At 27.2% G+C, this 24,286-nt stretch overlaps 1 protein-coding gene across 1 annotated transcript in view; it reads left to right on the forward strand.

The window, feature by feature from the left end:
- The window catches only part of LOC107452972 (cell adhesion molecule Dscam1), a 245,490-nt gene that overhangs the window by 5,088 nt on the left and 216,116 nt on the right, over positions 1-24,286 (forward strand). Inside the window, exon 2 of the mRNA XM_071184720.1 lies at positions 22,287-22,586. Coding sequence (XP_071040821.1) covers positions 22,287-22,586 — 300 coding nt within the window. The remainder of the gene's footprint in view (positions 1-22,286; positions 22,587-24,286) is intronic.

The raw sequence follows: 24,286 nt of genomic DNA on the forward strand, positions 1-24,286 counted from the left end.
TTCTATTGAGCTAGAAACAGTATAGTACTGGTGTTTTAACCTAATTATGATTAGACTCGAATATAAATTTTGTAACTAAATTTCGCTTTGTGCTAATAGCAAAGAGTCAATAAATTCTAACAACCTGTTTTTAAAATGAGCATGTGAATTTTAAAAAAGATATTTTTTAGATTTACCTAAGTAAGCTCTTAAAACCATTTTTAAAGATCATTTTATACCATATTTAAGTGAAAATTCATCTAAATAATAATATGTAATAACATAATATTAAATACAAATTATACATAACCCCTGAACTCGTAACTGCAAAACAGGTTATGTGTGGTACCAGTGTATTTATCCTACAATATCCTGCTAAAAATATTAGGTCATCTCTTGACCTACGGTTATCGTACTTAATGAGGCTTACATATATTTTATGAATGCATTTAATCAAGAGAGTATTGAAGGAATGCAAAAAGTATTTGTGGTACCAGTGTACTTTACCCATGATATCCTAATGCAAATATTTGGACATCCATTGATCTAACACTAATTCTCTTTTTGTTCATGTTATAACTTGTTTTGTCATTTTCTCCTGAGTTTCCCTCTTTCATTCTGTGTTTAAACGTTAATAAAGATTCTTTACTACAGAACCGATACTATTCAACATTTATTTGTGTGGTATTATTTGTGCTTTTTCGACGTTGTTTAGCTTTATTCGTGTTGTTAAATGTCAGTTAATATTCAAAATGTATTTTAATTACGAAAAAAATAAATTAGAAATTGTACATGGAGAAAAAAGTATGATAAAAACTGCTAGAATAAAGTATAATTTACCATGTTTTTAGAACAATGGGAATACTTAGAAGATCAGTAGCTTTTAAAGAAGGGCTTTGGTAATGATTTTGGTGAACTAACAATAAAATATGGTTTAATAATATGTGATAAAATTTGATAACTGTGCTAAATTTGGATAATTTTATGAAGATACTACAGATTATGGCTAAAAAACCATTTATTTAGTTTCGTTTAGATTTAAGTTTTGTATTTTTTTTAAATGTAAGGTAATAAGAACTATAATTTGGAAAACCAGAATAACCTAAAAACCTATAAACCTGAAACATATGATTGAAAAAATTATGAAATGAATCGTTTAAATGTTCCATATTTTAATTTTATTAACAAGAATTATCGTTTTTTTTTAAACCGGAAATATTATTACCGTATCGTACGGTAATTTTACCAGAATATTTGCTCTTTTTAGCATGTATGACATATCTGTGTACAGTAAAATTAAAATCTAAGCGAAAAAGAATATTTGCAGGAAAATTTATAATATTTAATAATAAACAAAGAAAAACATGCAAGATATTGACTTGTGATATCTGAAAATACCATTGGTCTTAAGAGTACAGTGTACTTTATTAATCTGAATTAAGCATTTTAATATACTACTGTATAAAAACTTAATAATAGAATTTTCAAATAATTAAACTAAAAAAATAAAATTATTTGGAATAAATAAGCTCTATCTGATATGTACTGTGGAATATTTTTCATTTAACTTTGTTCCAGATATTAAATCCATGTCTCCGAATTTCATTTTAAATAATTTTACTCGAAAAATTACGGAAGAATGGACGAAAATAATAAATCACAGAAATGGATTTGACGGCATATGTCCTCTGCTTAAATCTCTATTATGCAGCGGTCACGTGTTACTCGAATGGGTCATGTATCACCGTCATCACCATCCATGTTTAATGAAGCGAGCCAAAAATCAGATGAATGGCGATTTTGAAAAGAACCTGCGCCAAAATCATGTATCGCGCCTGATAAAACATGATGGCTTCTTTAGTCTCATTAATTAGTTCTAGACAATGAAAATGGGTGAACGGATTTAAGCGAATCTTGTCAATATGGGGATTAATTTAACGTGTTGTAGTATAAGGGATGGGTGGAGCAACAGAGAATATTTTTTCAAAGTAAAATTCTTGTGAGTTAATTAGTGTTATTTGTTTTATAATGCAGGGATTTTTAATTAAGAATAAAATAAAAGTTTAATTATGTCCAGTTAATTAGTTCCCTTACAAATGTAAGAAATTTATTTTCTATATAATAAAAAGATTAGAGACAAATAATAAGAGAATGTTTTATAGCGATACGTTTGGTTAAGATAATTTAGGCGCAATTGTGTAAGAGTTTAATGCCTTTGTTATATTTGGGATTTATCTTAAAAGTTATGAATAAAAAAGAGTAAAAAGGAACTATCTAAAGAAATAAATAATTCATCGCTTCTTTGAAAGCGTTTATTAAGCATTATAAACGTTTAAGTAAACTTTTTCAGATTTCGTCCTGAACATACAACTATTATAAAGCTTTAATATTTAATAAAAAGTGACATGATTACGTAAGAAAATATGAAAAGAAATGCTTGATTTTTAACACAATAAATTTAAGAAATGTTGTAATGAAAAAAACTGTTTTTAAGTCCTGCTTGAATAACTGCAGAAATTTTGAAATTTACAAGTGAAAAAAAAATTTCAGCTCATATAGCTACAAATTAATATATAAGTGAAGAAGAGCATAAATGGTTTTAAAATTATTTGAGAATGATATTATAATATATATTTTTAGCATTTTAAAGCCATGCAAAATCCAACAGTTAGATATTGATGGATTGCTTGTAATTAATTTAACAATGTATTTAAAAATTCTTTCTCCTAAAATTACTCTATCTTTTGCACAATTATTACATTATTACATACATAATGAACATAACTGACAAAAAATAGCATATAGCATGCACTATATGCTATAACATATATCATGCACTTCTTATAGAAAGTGTGAAATCCATTGCTTTATTTCAAAATATATAAATACTTTTCTTTTTCGCACAATTTGATTAAAATATTGAATCCATCTTTATTGCATGTACTTTTTTTAAGCATGGGAATAATGTAAGCAAGGAAATGTATAAAATCATAACGGTTATAATAATAACATATATTTTCTAAAATTCTCTATATAATATTCCTTTTAGTATTCATATAATATATTCATTCGATAAGCAATATTCGTTTTGATATTTTTATACCAGAGAAAAAACGTGTAATTTTGAAGCAACATGCATAGTTTTGTACAAAACAAATTACAATAAAATTTTTTGTTAGTGCATAATTTATTTTACTAGATCATTTTGATTTATGTTCATATTGTTATAAGAAATTACCTTATTTGTATTTTTTAAAGAAATAATATCTTCTCTCTATACATAAAAGAGCAAAAGATCTTCAGTATACATGTTCACTAATAAGTCTGGAACGGGAGCACAGATTTAGATCGCGTTTAAATATTCATTTACTTGGCTATGTTGTCTTTTTGTTCTTGAACAGTGCCATTAGGATCTATTTCTTTGTTTTCAATGAATTTTTTTCCTGAAGGTGTAATTTTTATTGTTTGAGGCCTGTATATATTTCAAATTAAATATAACTGTTAAAGTTCATTTCGATTTAGCTGAAAAAAACCTTTAAAATAAAATTCATTAGTTTGCATCATATTAATAACAAATAAGAACACAGCTTTCGTCTATATCAGAATTGTTAATTTGCTTTATTACTCCTCAGAGATAATTAGCATATTTTTTTAATATTAGCATATATTGCATTGAACATTTTAATAACAAATTCCCCATCTGAGCTCGTAATAGACACAAATTAAATCCACTCTTTTATATTGTCTTGTTCTTGGATGTCCGATTTAAATATCTAAATACTTGAAATTGTATTTATTTAAAAGGGCTGCTAGTAAATAGACAAAATATAACAATATATTACTTTAAATATGTGAAATTTTTGCTTAATAAATATAAGTAAAACTATTTCTTAAAGGTTAATTAATGATAGAGGAGAATGATTTATGTCCATACAGCTGATTCTGAGGAAAAAAGACGAGTTTTTGTGCCGATGAAGACTGTTTTATCACTGCTCGGTCATCTTCAAGGTGTAATAACTCTCTAGGAAGACCAAGTTTCTATGTTATTGATTCGTCATAAGTTAGTAATCCGCAAAATTAGCAGATAGTAATACAATAGTAATTTTTATAAAAAATGGACATGTACAGTTATTCCCGTTAATCTTCAACTACAAATGCCCTAGTTGCATAAACATATGCCATTCAGCATTTCTTATGCAAAAACACTAACTGACAATGATTTACACACTACTTAACTAAAAAGTTCTTAAAGTCACAAATGTTAAAAATAATTATATGAGTAAAAAGTCATTTCTCTTGATGTTTTCAGTATAATTAGAATGTAATTTTTGCATAGAAAGGCAGTAATAAGAGCTTTAATTGAACTTAAGAGTTAAAACTAATTAAAATCATACTTAAACATTAAAGTATAATGAGGGCATCATTAAAGCCTACTAAACCAAATTGATGGCCAAATTTGGAAAATTGCCTTCCTAAATGAAAGAAAGTAACAAAAAAGTAATGTGTTTTACGTAAGCAATCGTCATCTAGGTGTAACAGAGTCTGCATGAAAATGAAAATTCATGTCTTCTCAGTTATCGTTGACAAGTAATTTTGATGATAAATTTAGAGTTGGCGCGTTTATCGCTTGTTTATGGCGCCGTATCTTCCTTACTCTGAGATTTTCGAAAAGCCGGGCGTAAACCTTTAACGGCCAAGCATCGTCGCAACAAATGGAGGATCGTAAATCGTAATTACGTAATTTTCGGAAACGGAGAGCGAATAGCATGCCACGCGACGAAAGGGAAATAAGAGGTCACGATTGAATTTTTTCGTTTGGAGCAATGTTCTAAAAAGGCTTGTTTCTACAGTTAGTTCAAAGCTAGTTTACTATTATTTATTTATCTCTATTTTCTAAAGGCAATGATGATTTCTAGGGTTGAGGTTAATAATGCAGCAACTAACACAGATAAATTTCGGAAAGAAATGAAATGAAGAAGAAAATAAATTTCGAGAAAAATATATGTTTTTGGAACCCTAGACAGAATGATATATATTTTTTGACTCGTAAAAAATTAAAGCTGAACCGCCTTTTTAGTAAATGTATCGTAATGTGTACCCTTCTAGCTGTCCTTAAAAAGGATTTTTTTTAGGAAAATATATTTAAAAAAATTAATATGTTTCTGGTATTTTGTAATTTTTGCACGAATTTATAATAAGTATACTTATAAGACATTCTGAGAAATATAATGAGTGTATTTCAGGGACATAATATCCCTTTCTAAAATATTCCAGTTTAGAATTCATCCTGTTTACTTAAATTATGAAAACTAATAATATTGCTGTGATGGTATAGATATTATTTTTTAAAAACACATTAGAAAATTGAGTAAAAAATGCCTATATAAGCCAGAGTTCAACATCTTCACTTAAATCATGTTTCCAAACTTTAATTAATAGGAGAGAATATTTGCATTATAAAAGATAATCAAACTATTTCTGAGGTTCAAATGTTAAAAAATTGGATTTCCATAATCAAATAAAAAAAATAAGATCAAGATTTTGAGTTTCATATAGACACAAATAGTTCCTATTTTACATTTTCGTCGAGTTAATTTTGTTATTTTGTTATTTTTTTCGCTATTTTCCTTTATTAATTTGTTATATTTTTGTTATTTTGCTCCTAAACATTAATTTTTGCGCTAATGAACTGTTGTATAGTTAGATTTATGTTAAAAATTTTGGCAAAATCTTTACATGCATAGTCGTATTTAAATTGTCAGGAGTTTTTTTTCCAGCTCTTCAGAAATTATTAAGTTCACAATTACAAAAAAGCACTGCTTTAAGAAAATGCATATTAAAGTCTTGGGAAGATTAATTCTTCTAAGCATTAATAGCGTTAATCAATTCTACACACGTAGAACTTTCTATATTTAATTAAGCTGACCAGTACACTAATTTTACCCTCGATGTTTCATGCAGTTCATAATTTCAGTTGAATCATTTAACACTACCTAATTTTAGTGTACGTATAATGATTTTAAGAATGAAAATGCTTAATATTCTTACTAAAATTTTGCTCTACGGACTGCTTTGGTGGGTTAAACAGTTTGATTTTGTTACGGAAAATTACCGTGATATAATTTGATTAATAAGTTTTAGCTATAAAATATTTACTTTTCAGTTGTATTGACATTGTAGAAACTGTTTACTTGCAGTTCACGAAATGGTGCACACGATTTGAGACTTTCTGAGAGTGCCAAGTAAATAGAATGGAAATCAGACATTAAAATACATTTCAAGATGTCTTATCTTTGTACATATGAATCAGTAGTTAATTCTTTCACTTTCAGTATCAATAACCGTCTTTGCGCACACTCTACGAGATTACGAGACACTCTACGAGACTATGATACACTCTACGTGTATAAAAAAATTTTGTCGCATATTTTTTTTAACACTCATTCCAATGTTTGATTGTCCTTTTTCCTGATTTAAATTTTTTTTTCATTATTCATCAAAATTGTCTATGATACTGGGATCAGGCAGTGAGGGGAGGTGACTTTAAAGTATTTATTATTTTTTCAACCAGCTATTTCGCAGTTTGAAGTGTGAAAGCTAGCATTGCCTTGTTGTAACAGAAAGTCTTCAGGATAGATTTTTTCCATTGTGGGAAGTCTTTCCTTAGAAATATATGCGAATAAATTAGTATTTTCTTCAGTAACTGACAAGCAAGTTTTACTTCTGACATCTTTAGCAGCTTAGACCATTAACATTTAAATTCCTATTTTTTTCCCCAATTAGCTTATTTTTTTATTTAAATTTAAAATGCTTTTTTTTTAATATGACATTCAAACATTTTCGCAGTTCCTGCTTAAGCTTTAACGAATTAATTTAAATCGCTCAGCCTTTTGATCAGATGTTAAAAGAAGCATTGATTTGACAGAAACCGGAACGAGTTTATCAGATATTGTATAACAGTCCATTTAGACACAAAGAGTAAGCCCTTTATTTTTGCCGTTTGTTCGAAAACCAAATAATTATTGTTTAGTGCCAACATAATATTCTACGCTTGTCATTTGGGAAAAAAATGGGAGATCTTCAAGATCTTGGTCTTCCTGAGCTCCTTCCTTACATTTTAAGCCTATTTTAAATACTAAAATTTTTAGCTCTGCTTTTTTCAGTTGATCCCATCAGTTCTCCGACTTCCTGAATGCAATCGCTTATTTACGTTTCAAGTTTATTTCTAACTATTTATTGCTCGGACAAAATTTTTTATTCAATTAAATTTTAAGAAAGAAATATAATTTCAAACGCAAAGATTGATTTTTATAGAACATTTATATTTATTAATTTAGTTCCCGTAAGACACATTTCATATTGAAAGTAAAATGTTGGCAAGAATCAACGAAAAGGCAAAACTTTAAGTCTCAATTTTCTTGCTCTGTACTATAGAAGGTATTGGTTCTACAAATGTAATGAGAACAAAAATGGTTTAAGCTACTAGACTGTGGAAACTTAATTATGTTTCTGACTCCAGAGGAGCACTAAAGCTCAGTAATTTTTGTCGAAGTGCTTTGATAATAATTTTGTTAAAATCAACACTAAAATGTAATTTTATAAAATGCGATAAAATTTGTTAAATTTCGTAATGGTAGGTAATTTTTACCGTGATACTTTGGAGCATGGCATAAAAACCATTATTCTTTTAAGTTTACTTTTCAATTTTGTATTTTGTACCAAATGTGTGGTAATAAGAACTATAATTTTGAAAATAAGGTTACGTATAAAGTTCCAGTACTTTGGGTGCATCATCCGTAAAATCAATTTTACTGTAAAAGTTATTTTTATAGTAAAAATTTACACCGTAGTTTTTAGAGTTATATTAATTAAGTTAGAGTGATTCAGCAATTTTACGGTAATTACTACTATAAAAATTACGGTATATCAGATTTTTTGTTCCGTAACAGGTGCCGGTAAAAATGGATTTTAAGATAAAAGGTATCAACATTCCAAGTGCCGGTATTCTTTACCGTAATTTGATCCGGAATTGTTTACCAAATGGATTTATCATAATGAAGAAACTTTCCTAAGTGTATTACTTCAATTAATCAATTAATATGTTTTTAATTTCAATTAAAATTGATTTTTCATTATTTAGGTTTGAAGAAACGAACCACTTTTTTAAAGCCTAACTATAAAGAAAATAATCACGCGATTGCATTTTGTTTTCGACTTTTTAGATCATTGAAGCCATACAAAGTCTAATTTGATTGAGTTTATCAGACATGATGAATTGAAAATAAATATGAATTAAATAATGTGTGTAATGAATTGTAATAAATAAAATAGATCTGTAAGCTAGCAAACATTATTGGTATTATATTTCCAATATTTGAAACGTTATTTAATTTATGAAAACGGCTAATGCTGAATAAATGAGATACTTTCAAAGATGTCTCATGAACTACAGAATTTAATTTTTTGAACACGATTTAGGATCAGAAACTAAAATTACCCCTGGCTCCCACTGACAAACTTTAAGGCATTAACACAAAAAGTTCAAGATTTATAAGTAGAATAGACCCCCTCACACACAGACAAAATATTATTGCCATAGATTAAAGAAAGAAAGCACTATAAAATGATGTAATGGAAACGATGTTTATTTTTAATAATTTTTGAGACAGTTTTAAGTAAACTAAGAAAGATTAAGAAGTGTGACATTTTGAGACAACTACAAGGAGACTAATTATGAAATAAAATTTAAAAAAAATACATTTCAGAGGAAAAAAAAGTTAGTTTACATAACTATAACTGCAACGCAGGAGAAAAAAATTCATTTCTTATTGAGAGTAAAAGTAACCCTTTCAAACCTTCTTATAATATCTTAGGGAATAATATAAAGTTGTAGTTGCTATGTTAATGTTTATTTTTTGTCTTTTTTTGTTATATGCATCAAAAATTCCTTAAACGTGTAGAAAAAGTTACATTGTCTATCTTAGAGTTTGAGTCTTAAACTTAATTTTAATAAAAATTACTGTATAATATTAAATTTAAGCTGCATCTGGCGAAATTCAACTTTTTTCTTAAAAAAATTAATGTTACTAAAGATAAACAAAATTTAATTTAATGACATATTCGAACTTGAATCACAACTTCATATAAATTCATTTGAAAATGGAGCAGTGTTTTTTTAAAGATTATTCAGTATTTTTCTGTTTAATATTTTAGAAATATAATGAATCTTTCTGTATAGAAATTATTTATTATTTTTACTAGTGTAACGTAATTGCATGTTTATAAAACCAATTAGATCTTAAGCATGAATTTTTTTCTTCGAAAAAAGCTTCTTTTTCTTCTAAATAAGTTATGTCATAACACAATTTTGTCAGTAAAAAGAGGGTTTTACGTGTGTAAACACGTTATAACCTTTTTCCGTTATTTCCTGTACTGACATGTAATTCATTGTTAGAGCATAAGAAAGAAAACCATGGTGATAAGTAATTTTGCATGTGTATGAATGTATTCTCTCTAAATACCTAGTGCTTTCTGCACCAATCTCTAAATATTCTTTTTACAGCAATATGATTTGTTTAATAAGCAATTCTTATTCTATATACAATAGGAAATACATTAATTTTGAGTATGCAGAAATTGAATTTCCACTGAAAACGCTTTTTTATTATAAAAAAACAAATTTATTTTTATTAGGATCCATGCGTGATTTATATAAAGTTTAACTATATTTTAGTTACTTTTTCTTTTTTGATCTTTTTTTCCAAAAGTATGTGATTACATTGATTATTATATAGGTAAAATAGTGACGAAGAATTTTATTAAATAATATTAGAAACAATAATATTTAACTTCTTTATTTGCTGCTGTAGTTCATACAGTAGCGGTGATGTTAATAAAAAATTAGTTAAAAATAATTATATAACATTTAAAATTATTATTTAATAAACTTTTTCGTTCCAAAAATTGATTTCAATTCATGTTCGAAAATTCGCACATGGAGAAAAAATCTGGTAAAATTTCCGTACTGTATGGTAATGAAATTTCTGGAAAAAAACGACTCTGGTTCATAAAACCAAAATATACATTATTTAAATTCTTCATTTGGTAATTATACCGTCCATACGGTAACGGTTTATCAATAATTCAACTTTTTAAATTTATAGTTCTTATAACCTCAAATAGAGTAAATAAAAAAACAACTGAAAAATGAATTCCTCCGAATAAAGGGTTTTTATGCCATTTCCTAGACATCATGATGAAATTATCAAATTGACCACGTTTATCAACTTTTATCACTTAGTATAAAACCATATGCTTCGGTGATTGTACCAAAATCATTACCGAAGCGTTTCAATAAAAATTACCGAGCTTTAAAGTGTTCCAATTGATCCAAAAGCATTCAAAATATTTTAATGTATTCAGGAAGTTTGGAACTTACTTATAATAGATTCGTTTAACAATTTTATGTATCTACCATAAAACCTAATACTAATATCTGTTAAGTGTATTAATTAAATGCATAGCGTCTTACACTATACTCTTTCACTTACGAAAGCAACAATTATGAAAAACAAACATTTTTTGGAGAAAAAATGATTGTGGTATTTAAATGCATTTTTTGGGAAAGCAAATTCTACATTAGAAATGGTCTCAAAGACATTCAAGCGCACGGAAATAAGCGATGCAAAAGAACTTTATTTTTCGAATCTAAGTAACTTTAGCATTGTTTCGTTTAAAGCTTTTAGTTTTTTATGCATTTTCCAGATCTCCGGCATCGTAAATGACAAGAGAAAAGCAATTCTATTTTAATGCTTAAGAATTAATAGTTTATGCCTGGCTTTGTTAATCTTAGGGTTTTTTCACAAGCCTTAATGGTATTTAGAAACTTCAAAGTAATGATTTAAAAAGTCATTTCAAGAAATGAAAGAACGTATTGATTCCTTTGCAACGAACTATGGCGTGCTTAATACACATTTATGCATTCACTGACCCACATAAGTTGGTTTTGATTTACGGTAGAAAGAGTTTAGAATTTATGTTCCTTGAAAAAACTCAACGAAATCACTTTGATTTATATCTTTGTATTTATTTCGATATTTTCTTTGTGAAAAGAGTGAAATAAAAAAATGCCAAGAAGAATTTTAATGCGTATCATTAAATATAACTTGGTAATTCGATAGCAAAAAGGAACAATTCTAATGAATAAGTTAAGAATGGCTTCCATTAAATAGCAAAAAATTAGCAATTTTTTTAGAATAAATGTTTTGTTGGTTATTTTCGTGTATATTTAACAAAATTTTTACCACAGTCAATACATAATTCTTCAAAAACTTTCCGTCTGATTTAAAAGCTTTCAGCATTGTATGACGTTATGAAGCAGAAATTATTACACATGCTTATCTAATAGGTTTTTCAGATCCATATCTTAACGACGGATGAGTACATATGCTCTTTTTAGTTTATGTTTTAATCCCTAATAAATAGTATTATCCATTAAGCCTAATCCATTAAGCCTAATCCATTAAGCCTAATGTGTGAATAGTTTTTGGTAAAGATTTTAACATTGACCCTTTAACGCAGATGGGACACCTGTGATCCCTTTAAATGCATTTTTTGACGTTCTGATACATATGCGCAAAAAAAATACTCATATATTTATGAGTATTTTTTAATTATAAAAAAATAATCTAATAGTTACTGATTTTTTTCTTCAGATTATTAATTATTAAAATTATATTTGTACTAAAATATAAAATTCAAAAAAGAGGTTTTAATTTATTTTTAATTCATGTTCAAAAATTTATCCATAATTGGTTTTTTAAATTAAAGAAATTCCAACGGTAAATATCTGTCTCTCTTAAAAATAAATAACTGCGAATAAGTACAAATTTGAAAAATTACAGCCTGGAAGTGAGCTGTGTTTGGGAGGTTTTACCTTTAATGCAGAGAAAGACAACCTGTGTTTCATGCTGTATTTCATTACCATAAATTACTGCAATGCTAAATATAATATTTTCATTTACTTTTACCTGAAATATTACAAAAAATGATAAAATTGTGAAAAAAATATGCTTAATACAAGTTCTGAGTTAAAGAGTTAAAGTCTGTTTCTAAAAACTAAGTAAAAGAAGCCTTTACAAGGTAAAAGCATAGATCGTAAAAGTAATCAAACTAAGTTTTTAAATGCTATTCTTCAACAATGACAAAATACTGTTCTTCAACTTAAGTCTTTTTTAAGTGCACTTAACTTAAATTTTTTTTTAAATAGGAGTTCGATTATTCTTTCGATCTTTTTCTTTGTCTTATATATGCTTCTTTTTCACAGTTTTGAATCAAAATTCTACTTTTTCTAAATTAAATAAAAGAAAAATATGGAAGAAGGTAGATGATATTATAACAATTTATACCTTATTAAATTCTTTACATTATGTCATCTTATTTAAAGTTAGAAGGAAAAGATTAGGAGGAACATTGCAAGAAACACTATTTTAATCTCAATTTATTCTTCCAACGACAGCTCTTGTCATGTTGTAGTCAACAAAAAATATTCTCGGTGAACTGTTATTTTTCCTACTTTAATTAAAATATGGATAATAGCATTCAATTTTCAAATTTGTACGAGAGAAAATGATAACAAAATTTGGATACAAAAATATGCAACAAAGTTACAAGGAGCAGCTTGGAGTAATGATGACATAGATTTGCAGTTGATGTTTACATAAAGATTTAGTTTTTTTTCGTTTGTGAATTATTTTATTAAATAAACTTTATCCAAGTAATTAAGTATAAAAAATTTTTTAAACAATGATTCCCTGAAATAAAATTTTTTAGAAAAATTTGTTCTTCTTATATTTCACAATAAATGAATCTAACCGAGGCAACATTTAATGTATTTAAAATATAAAAAACAAGGATTAATTTTAGAATTGAATTATAACTGAAAATGAACTTTGATGCTGAAAATGTTTGTATTACAGGTTGATAATGAAAAAAATTATTTTCAGTGTTGAAAATGAATTTTAGCTTTTAAACAAACCAACATAAAAGCAAAAAGACGTTATTTAGTTAACATTAAGTATTTTCCAAATTATTAAATCTTGAATTTTGAGAAGATATTTTGGATTTTCTTTGTAATGATTGACTTTGAAATCAGCAAGAATGTCGAAACAAAATAAACTGGAGCATAATAAAAGATTTTATTTGTCCTTAAATTAGGATTTTTTACCACTTTTCAGTATAAATAAGAGCAATCTAAAACGGAAACCTTTCGTTGCAACTACTGAATTATTGTGATGAGAATATCTGAAAAAATATTCTTAATACTTCGTGAAATTGAACGAAATTTTAAATCATTAGTCAAAAATTGAACAAGATACATTTCTTTGATAATAAATAGTATCATAGACTCTGAAATCATTTTTTTAAACCTTTCCAACTAAAAATGAAGTGAAATAAATAAATGAATGTAAAGAATAATGATTATTAAAAAATGAACGATAACGTACTTACGATAGTAATGCACGATAAAACGATAGTAATGCTTGAAGGAATATTACGCTTTAAATGAAGATTTTTTTTTTAGAATATCGTTTGAGGAAGAAATAAGAAAAGGTACATATTAAATAATATTTTGCTAATTCTGGTAACATTGTAACTGTTACCATATTCTGGACTATCTTTTTTTCCCAGCATTCAATTTCCCATATTGTGACATTCAAAATTTTAAATCCGTTAAAAAAGTTTTTGAGAAAAAGTACATTTGTGTGTTCAATTTCCCCACATGAGCAAGCATATGCAAATTTCATAAATGGGTATGAAATGCGTACCCCTAGAACCCCTAAGTTCATGAGTTCATTTCTTATGTGTGAAATTGTCTACTAAAAATTTTGAACAAAATAAATATCAAAATAGCAAAAACGAGAAAGATACAAACAGCACGGTAAAAAATTCAGGATCAAATCGTGGTGTAAATGGTTGGCACTTTGGGTACATCAGCTATAACATTTTACTGCAAAATCCTTTTTTACCATAAAATGTTTTACCGTAATTTATACATTAATATTTATTTAATTAGAGTGATTCAGTGATTTTTTGATATTTATTACTATAAAAATTGCGTTATATCAGATTTTTTGCTCCGATAGAAAAGGATTTTACGGTTTAAAATACCGGCATCCTGAGTATTAGCACTTTTTTTCAGTAATTTGATCCGAATCGCTATTTTTCAGCACAAGTTAAGAACAATTATTATTAATCTTCCTAAAATTTGGCTGCAATTAATTTTTTATATTTTTTTTATGATTTTGATATCATGAAAATTTATTTAAACGAGTCCGAGCTTTTTAATAAATCATGCAATTATTTTAAAAGTGCACTTGATAAGAGTGCTGTAAATTTATTATTTTTGAAATAATATGTTATTAAACATGTTAGAATAACTACTTATTTAATTTGTTATTCATTAACTTTTATTGTTTTGAATAACTTGATGGAAATTGGCAATAATGTTTAAAACTCTCTTATCCACACATAAAAAAAGAAACCTACATAAAATCTGATTAATTTTTGGACCCCGTCAGTAGACATGTGTTTTAGATTGCGTCCTTCAGTTACAAGTAAGTTGGAAACTGTTTACAAAAAAAACAAAATATTAAATTCAAATTGAAGTCAATTTGCTTCAATCTTTAACTCAGAAAAAAGTGAATAAAATAAATTTCATAGTAGATATTTAAAAATTATAATTCGAAATGGATTATTTTCAAAGATGTATGGAATGAAATAAAGTTTATAAGCTTAAAAAATATCTATATTCTTGGTTATTGCAAAAGTATTCCATAGGCGGAACCGTTGTCCAAAATTGAATAACTTGAAAAATGATTGGCTGAAAAAATGTATTTCATGACGCCCGATTGGTCAATTTATGGTTGAGAAGGAAGTATCGAGGCAAAGAAGATGTGTAATCTATCAACTCTGCCACAAGAAAAGATTTGTCAAGATGAAAGAACTGTAAAAAAACATGTCTGCTGAGATGAATGGATAAATTACAAAATACTTTGAGTGATATGTGCTTGCTATTTTTATTTCAGCTGACAAAATTCATTTCTTATAAGGGGGTTAAAATTTTTTATTTTGCTTTATTTTTATCAGATTTATTCTTAGTGGTTCAGACTCAGTATTTCTATTCTATTTAATAAATTATTCCAAATCTTATCTTTTGAAATTTCTGAGATAAATTTAAATAATTCATTCTTTTCTCATACTTTGTTTTATGGTTGTACTTTATTTTATGTCGTGTATTTTATTTTATATCTCATGTTTTATTTTATTACCAAGCCTTATCTTTTATTTTTCACTTTTTTATTATATGGTCAATTTTGGATTTGGCTTTCACTTTTCTACATTTTCGAAGATAAACCAGAAAACAAGGAATGTTCTAAAGCGTGCAATAGAACTAACTCTCTTTCATGCGAAAAATGTTGATAAAAATCTACCCAAATTTGCATTAAATGATTAATAAACCCACATAACCTCTAACGGTATGCAGGATTAAAAGAGGATTCTAAATCAGGAATCATACTTTATTTCAGATATTTTGAACTGTGGTCTGTGCACGCGGAGAGCAGTATTTGACTTACCAGTCATCACCGGGATTTAAACTTGAGTCGCAACAATAGGAGGCAAACGATATTTTCCCTCTTTCTTCTCGGTCCGAATCGTATACTTTTAAACTGTTTTCCTATAGAACTTGCAATAATACTTTTAGATAAGGGTTACCGAACTAAGACTGGATAACATTTTTAAATACGACCGAGGTAGCATGCTTAACAAAATAGCTATCTGGTCACCACAAAACAAATTAGTTTCCTTTTCAAACTTATGAAAGGCGAAAATGTTACAAAATATTGGTCTACAGACACGTAGTAACTGATATAGAAAATAAAATTGAAATATTTTTTTTCTGTAACTAATGGTATGATATTCGTCCCAATAACTTACAAGTTAAATACTTTTGCGCCATGAATATCTCAATTCCAAATCAAAAATTTGCTTGAATGTTAAAATTTGTGGCATGCTGGTATAGGATAGTTAGTGAGTAAATGAATGGAATCGCTAAATAAATCTTACCAAGGCAAAACAGATAAAAATGAATTGAAACAATGAAAAAACCGCGTGAAAGAGGCATTTTTGTTAAAATTATAATTCTAGTGGAAAAAACATATTTCATCAAGCAAGCGTTCTAGTTTGATAATTGTTGTTGTATGGAAATTTTGAGATAAAACTCTTGGAGGACCATGTTTAAACAGGGTTCTCCAAAGCAAAATTCTTCTTTTAAAATCGAACTGAAGAATGTATGTGTCAAGCGTTATTTAACTTTTGCATATTCATGCTTCGGACAATTCTGCATTGAGGCAGGGATTAATTCTAAAAAATTATTTTATCAATTTTGTGTAAAACTAGATTCTATCAGGACAGAAGTTAGCTGGTTTACATTTGAAATGTAAAAAAAAAGAAAAACTAAATTATGCAATTCGATACTTTACGCTCACGCATTTGGTTTAACATCTACTATTAAGTTCAACTTTGCTCTTGTGATTATCATAGGTAGACAACGAATGGACATGCGGATTTGCTAACTAATAAAACGTATTCATTTAATTTAATGCTTACCATCTGCTTAATCAGAACGCGCTTTTCGAAAACTGCGTATTGCAAATTCTCTCCTTTTAGAAACCATGAATTAACTTTTTTTTCCTTTCTTTATAAAAACTAATATTATTTCTCATTATGTAATTAATGTATTTTTGCCATCGGGAATAGAAATTGAGAAACATACTTAAAGACAAACAAAAACATTCATTATTTAATTACATGCTCACCTGTTGCTTTTCTTTGATATATTTAGATGAAAAATCATATTAATGTCTCCCATTTCAGGGTTTAGAATATTTTAGTATTGATTTCTATAAATATTATATATGTATGTATATTTGTATTTATTTTTTATTAAAAATTAAGTCTTTAACTTAGATTCAGCTCAGTGTAATTTCAATTTCAGAAATATTTAAAATTTAAGCGAAATCGCCGTTTTTTTCCTTTTATTTTATATTGCTCTTAATTTATAATGTGCATTTAAACTACATATCAACAGAGAAATTTATTAAAGCAAAATACATAAATTTAAATTTTTCGACTGATTTATATAGAGGTGTATAAACATTACGAACTTAGGGTAAAAACATTACGAACTGTAGATATTTTTCGAAAATAAGTCATTTTGACGAAAGTCTAAAGTCCATTATTTATTATCTAACATATTATGTCAAAACTACAGATCAAACCTATTTTTTATAGCTTGTTGCATATCAAAAATTCATATTCTCTCTCTCTCTCCCCCCCCCTCCCTCTCTCTCTCTCTCTCTCTCTCTCTATATATATATATATATATATATATATACACAAAATAAACCGAAATGTACCGTTTTATGGTTTCCGGCTCTACAAAAACATTAAAAGGCTCAGTAATTTTTGTCAAAATGCTTTTGTAACGATTTTGGTAAAATTAACAAATTAGCAATTTGGTTTTATAAAACGTGATAAAATTTGGTCAATGATATAAAACTTGGAAATTTTACCTTGATCATAGTATAAAAAACCACTTATTCGGTTTAACTTACTTTTCAATTTTGTTTTTCGCTCTACTTGGTTAGTAATAAGAACTATAATTTTTAAGACCAGAATTTCATATAGACAGGGATAATATGAAAGGAAAAGATAACAAATGAAAGGTTTAAATATCGTATATTTTTTGGTTTATTAACCAGAATTACGATTTTTTTTTGAAAAAAACGTTATTACCATACAGTATCGAAATTGTACTAGAAATTCTTTCTCTGCTCACATTTGACTAATTTTAACTACCACAAAAGTTTCTGTACAAACAATATTTTTTCAGACAATATTTATTCAGTGAAAATAAAATACAAGTTTTCAGTAATTGGTGTGACATTGACTAAAAAACTGAAAAACAATTATTTTGAATATTTTCTGCATCGCTATTTAATCATGCTATTCTAATGGATATTTTGGATTTCAGTACAGATATATACTGCTCTCCATCTACGACTTGTAAAACAATATTCCAAACATGAGCAAAAGGTCAGGACCAAGTGAAAATCATTACATAACTGCTTTGAGGTTAACATTATCATGTATAAATAAGCATTGTTAGCATTATCGTGTAAAAATAAGCATTGTTAGCATTATCATGTATAAATAAGCATTGTTAGCATTATCATGTATAAATAAGCAAGAGAAACATTGTTATATACGCTGGCTTTATCTTGATGAAATCTTTATCTTCACTTAGCTAATAATGATATAAAATGGGCTTGAAACTGACCTTGGTTTTCGTTTCTTGGCTAAAAATGTCACAATATTTTAACTTGGTGCAATTTTATAAAAATCTGCGCTTATTTATTATAACATATCTATGAACATATATCTTGTTATGAAAACTGAACGAAAACTCTAACTGTATTGTACTCATTAGCATTAAATTTAAAAAAATACATACATTGCATATCTAAACATATAAATATATTAAATTTTGAGGACACAACATAATCATGGACATAAAAGCTTCCGTTTCAACATTACTTGATGTTCAATAAGGAGAAACGACGAAACAGAATTTTATCTCGCACTCTATTTGAAGTAAAAAATATATATTTCTGCAATCCTAAGGATAATTAAGTATTATAGTAAAAAGAGAAAGCTCAGGATTAAGATTATTGTGAGCTGAATCACTCTAACAAAAATCAATTGAATTGCATGTGCAGTATACAAGAAAAAAAAACGCACCATCCTGAATAACTTTAATTAAACAGACTAACTGATCAGATCTTCAAGTTTGGGACTCCATCTTAATGGTTTGAGGACACAACATTATATTTTACTACTGTATACTACTATATTTTAATTAACTATATACTACTATATACTACTATATTTTAATTAATTAGTTCTTTTTATATTTTAAGTTGCGAAATGAAACACATGCTTTTCTTAATAAGCATACCCTTTTTTCGAAGGATTCGGATTTTTGACCCCCGAAATAAAAGGGGTAGCTGCAATCTTGGAATTATGGTCCTAATAGTTTGGTCAGTAAAGCAATCCAAACTTTGGACCCCCTAATGTTAATTTTACTGTTTGAGTATTTCACCATATTTCGAGAACGTTTTAAATAAATCAAAACATTTTTGCGCACAATTATAAGATTCGTTTAGCCAAAGATGCACCATGTAAAAAGGAAAAAAAATTCCAAAATATTTATTATTTTTATTATTTTATTTAATAACAGACGAAAAAAGTTTGAATAGTAAGATCTATAAATTTTTACATCACATTAAAGTATCGAATTTTACTGGAAAAAATACAAAATTTGAACAAAATCGATTAAATAGTAAAAATCTATTTCTTAGGTACTATTCAATTAATTTCGTTCACATTTCGTATTTCGCCAGGTAAAATTAGATACCTTAAATTGATGTAAAAAATTGTATACCTTACAATTCAAAATGTTTTCAACAATTATGAAATAAAATAATACAAAATAATTAATATTTGCTAAAATTTATTGTCTCATGAATTTATCATTAGATAAATGAATTTTATAATTGCGAGCAAAGATTTTTCAATTCTCTTATACAATTAATTTGATTAAGCGAAATACTAAAAAGTAAAATTAGCATTAAGAGGTCCAAACTTTGGGTCACTCTCCTGACCAAACTATTGGGACCATGCTTTCAAGATGGCGGCTACCCCAAATATTTTGGAAATCAAACATCCGTCGAAAAAAAGGTATGTTTAGTCACAGAAAAGACGTTTTTATGTCTAATTTCGAAACTTAAAATATCGTCGTATTATTAGCATATTTCTTAGCATATCTATTAGCATATTTATTAGCTTATTATTAGCATGTCTAACTTATTATTTAGCATATTTATGGTCCCCCCCTCAAACAATTAAAATTGAGTCCTTGAACGCAAGTATCCGATCATTAGATCAAAAGTTATTTACGCTGGTCCATTTTTTTTTATCACGCTTTACATTGTAAAACATTCCGGATCAAATTTTAAAAAAATGCTGAAACCCTAAAAGTCCATTTTTACCATAATTTGCTCAGTAATAATTAATTTACAGTGGTTCAGTGATTTTCTAGTAAATGCTGCTGTAAAAAAATACGGTATATTAGAATTTTTGCTCCATATAATTTTACCATTACGCCGATTACGGAAAATTGCTTATATTGCATAATATTCTTATATTGCATAATATATTGCAATATTCTTAATCTATAATCTTATATTGCTAATATTGCATAATTTCCTTAAATGTACAGAGATTAAGTGATTTTGCAGTAGATAATGTTGTAAAAGTAACGAAATATTTTTTTACATTGTATATAATTGTATATACTATGTATACATAATATATACTATTTATAAATTGTAAGTAAGTGCTTCCAGAGTGTGAAAACTGGCTGAATATCTCAAATTCATACTATTCTTATTAGAACTAAGTTATATATTGAAGTTATATGTTATATATAACTAAGTTATATAAGGCATATTCAGCTAATATCAGCGTATTAATTTATGACTATGCAAACGATTAAATTTCGAGTCAATCAAATGATATTATACAATTGATCAACTAAATGTTTGAAACTCCACATGAACTCGAAATTTGAGATATTGTCTGGTTAATTTACTATTCAATCAGACCCACGTTTAATTAGTTTGAGACCAGTTTATGAATTTTACATCAGGTGAGAATATGTATGTACTTACTATTAGCTGTTCATAAGTAAAAGAGTGTGTTCAAACAATGAACATTACAAGCTTTTAAATATTTAAAATAAAATATATTTAAAATGAAATATACAGCATATAAGAAGCATTTAAAATAAAATATATTTCAAAAACTAAATTCTTTAGCAGTGTAAACGTAATTTTCTCAGAAATTCACGTATTGGAACAGCGTAAGATTTCAAGACAAATGATTTATCTTGAACTTAGTGAAAAAGACCTAAAGTTAATGCATGTTTAGTTTAAAAAATATTAAATCGGTTTTCAACAATATTTTGTTTTGTTTATCTCTTTGCATACATTTTTATATAATGTCTTACTTTGAATTTAGAAAATTCAGCTCTTGAACATAAATCATCGAATTTAGAAGAAAAAATTAAAAAATTTGCTTTTTAAAATTAAATCAAAAATCAGAGGACTAACAAACGTGTTTAAATATGCACTATAACAATTGGAACAAAAATTTTTTTAAAAAAAAAAGGATTCAATATCTGCTGAGATCCAAAACATGCTCAACATCTAAATTTCCTTCAACACTTTTGTACGCGCTACAGAAACGTTTTCGTCAAAGTTGACTAACAATGTAACTGTTTGCCAAACTAAAACATGTTAAATCAAACTGCTTAGAGGGATAAAAATAAAACACTGTTTCACGTTACGATCCGTTGAACATTTTCAATTTTGTCGAGAACTGTAAACGTAATTATAAAATAAAAATAAAAAATGCGTTTTTGAGGAATTATCAAAATTCTATCATTAGTCGATACAGTACCATCCAAAAAATATTTTAAAGCCCTCAAACTTAGCAGTTATATAGTCTATACGTTCTGTTATAGGACTTAACAGCTACCTGGTTTGAAATCCCTGTCATGAAACTTTTTTTTTTTAAATTTTTGCATGCTATACTGCACGGAGAAAAATTTTCCAGTAAAGCTACAGTACTCTATGATAATGACATTTCTGAGAAAAAATATATAATTCTTGTTAATGAAATTTAAATATACGAGATTTACCATACATTTATTATTAATTTTATCAAAATCATTACCAAGGCATTTCGATAAAAATCCCGCAGTTTTTTGTGATCAAGACCCAGAAACGCGGTAAATTTTACCATATTCTGATAGCTTCGACCCTACTTTTTTTATATCAGTAAAGAAATTGTTTGCAAGATTGAGTGGAATATATGCTGGTATTAGAGCCAAATAGATTTATAAATTGAAGCTACATGAAATATATGAGTACAAATTTTTAAATATAAATGTTCCAACAAACTATTTTAGAACAGTATAGTTGAATTATAATGTAGTCAATTTAAACTTATTTTCGTGTGTGAAGAAAGCCGTCCACATGATATCTTTTAATTATCTTTTAAAATTTCTTTTATAAATGCCTTAGTTAAGTATTTTTATAAATAATACATATTTTTTTTAATAGTACGTGGTCCAGTATTTGAGTATGAACCACCACCACGAGTTGATTTTGATAACTCAACTGGAGCTGTGATTCGATGTTCTGCAAAAAGTCAACCAATGCCAGATGTTTGGTGGGAAACGAAAAATGGAACTACAGTACGGGATATACCAGGACTACAGCATGCACGCCCAGATGGATCTTTAGTGTTTTCTCCATTTTCTCCATTACAGTACAGACGAGAAGTACATGATGCAATTTATCGCTGTGTTGCTTCCAATACAGCTGGGAAACTTGGAAGCCGAGAAGTTCGAGTTCGAGCAGGTAGGGTTTATCAAAATAGATTTATTTTTTAAAGAATATATAATGTATTTCTGGTGATTAAATGTGTATAAGCTGTGCAAGTGAAACTTATGAACAAGCTTTACTCAAGACTTAAGCTTCTTTCTGCATACATTCAAATTGAATAGACTAATGGCTAACTAACTGGTTTAGAAAACATATTCCTAAATATTAGGAGATTCATTAGTTAAACATGACAGAAGGTAACAGTAAGTCAGAATTAATATGAATATGCTACACATTTCAATTGATTCGGTAGCGAAAATATTGCTTTTCCAGGACTAGTCATTGAGGAAATTTGTGAAGAGGAATTTGGAATTTTTTTACCCACAAACTACACTGTAAAAAATTGATGAGAAAATTATGGTCTAATGAACTGATACCCAGAGTGCCTATTTACTGTAAGACTTTTTACAGTAATTTTTACAGCAATGTTTATTTATTTACTTATTTACTTACTTCTTGATTTCATAATAATAATAAAATAATAATTTTATACTTTATCAAAAATTAAATAAACAAATAACCGCGATCTGACGTCTTTATACATGTTGCTTAATCGATACCATACAAGGTACTTTCATTTTAGATGCAATGCAAGTAAATTGCTTCCAAATGAGAAAAAACTTATAAATAACAATTTATAAATAAATAAATAACCAACGATAAATTAAATTTTGATTATAAAATTAAAATCCTTAATAAGAAATAAGTATGCACTGGTGTGAAAGATTCTGGATCCCCCTAGAAGGCGGTACTTTTTTCCGTAAAATTAATTTTTAACAGGGCATGCTGCGGAGCAAAAAAAAATCTGATATACCGTAATTTTCACAATAATAATTACAGTAAAATCACTAAATTAATTGGATGAAATAAATATTTTAGTGAAAATTACGATTTAATAATTTACGTTCAGAATGAATTTCGTGGTAAAAGGGATTTTCCGGATGATGTCCCCAAAGTGTTGGTACTTTATACCGGACTCTTTTACTGTGCAGTATAAATTTAAGATTTTTTAAAATGCTAATAGCAAAAAGTGCCGGTAACTTATATAAACAGAGGCATTTAAAAAAATGCAAATAAATGAGTGAATAAATAAATGAATAAAAAATTTTAAAGCATAATATTTTTAATTCTATTGCGAATTATAAACTTAAATTTCTTAACCATATTTAAGTTTAAAAAAAATAACAGCTAAGGCAAAATTACTGAGTGTCTTTATGCATTTATTAATATTAAAATATTGGAAAAATTTTAATGAATGCATACAGATTTTTACGAAAAAAAATGTTAAAATATACCCCTAAACTACAATAAAAATGAACCAATGCTGCTAACAGTACGTATACGATTATGAAAAATTAATTAGACAAGCAATAATTTCCTTTCGTTATGGTATTCTTAATTTTTTTTCATGATAGTGAGAAGAGATTCTTTGTTAAGAATCTTATTTCAGCATTTATTTTACCTCACCGCAATCTAACTATATAATAAAACTCATTTCGGTTTTGACTTCAACTTGGAATTTCCTGATTTTGAACCACTAAAACTATTTTCTAGAAGAATAAAAAGATTTTTATATGAATAAAATCAACAACAGAACATTTTCTTGTTTATTTATTTATTTTTAAAGTTGTCAAGAAAAATTCTTAATCCTTAGAGGTAAACTTACATTTATTGGA

This window comes from Parasteatoda tepidariorum, chromosome 8 (assembly GCF_043381705.1).
Source record: "Parasteatoda tepidariorum isolate YZ-2023 chromosome 8, CAS_Ptep_4.0, whole genome shotgun sequence".
NCBI lineage: Eukaryota > Metazoa > Arthropoda > Arachnida > Araneae > Theridiidae > Parasteatoda > Parasteatoda tepidariorum.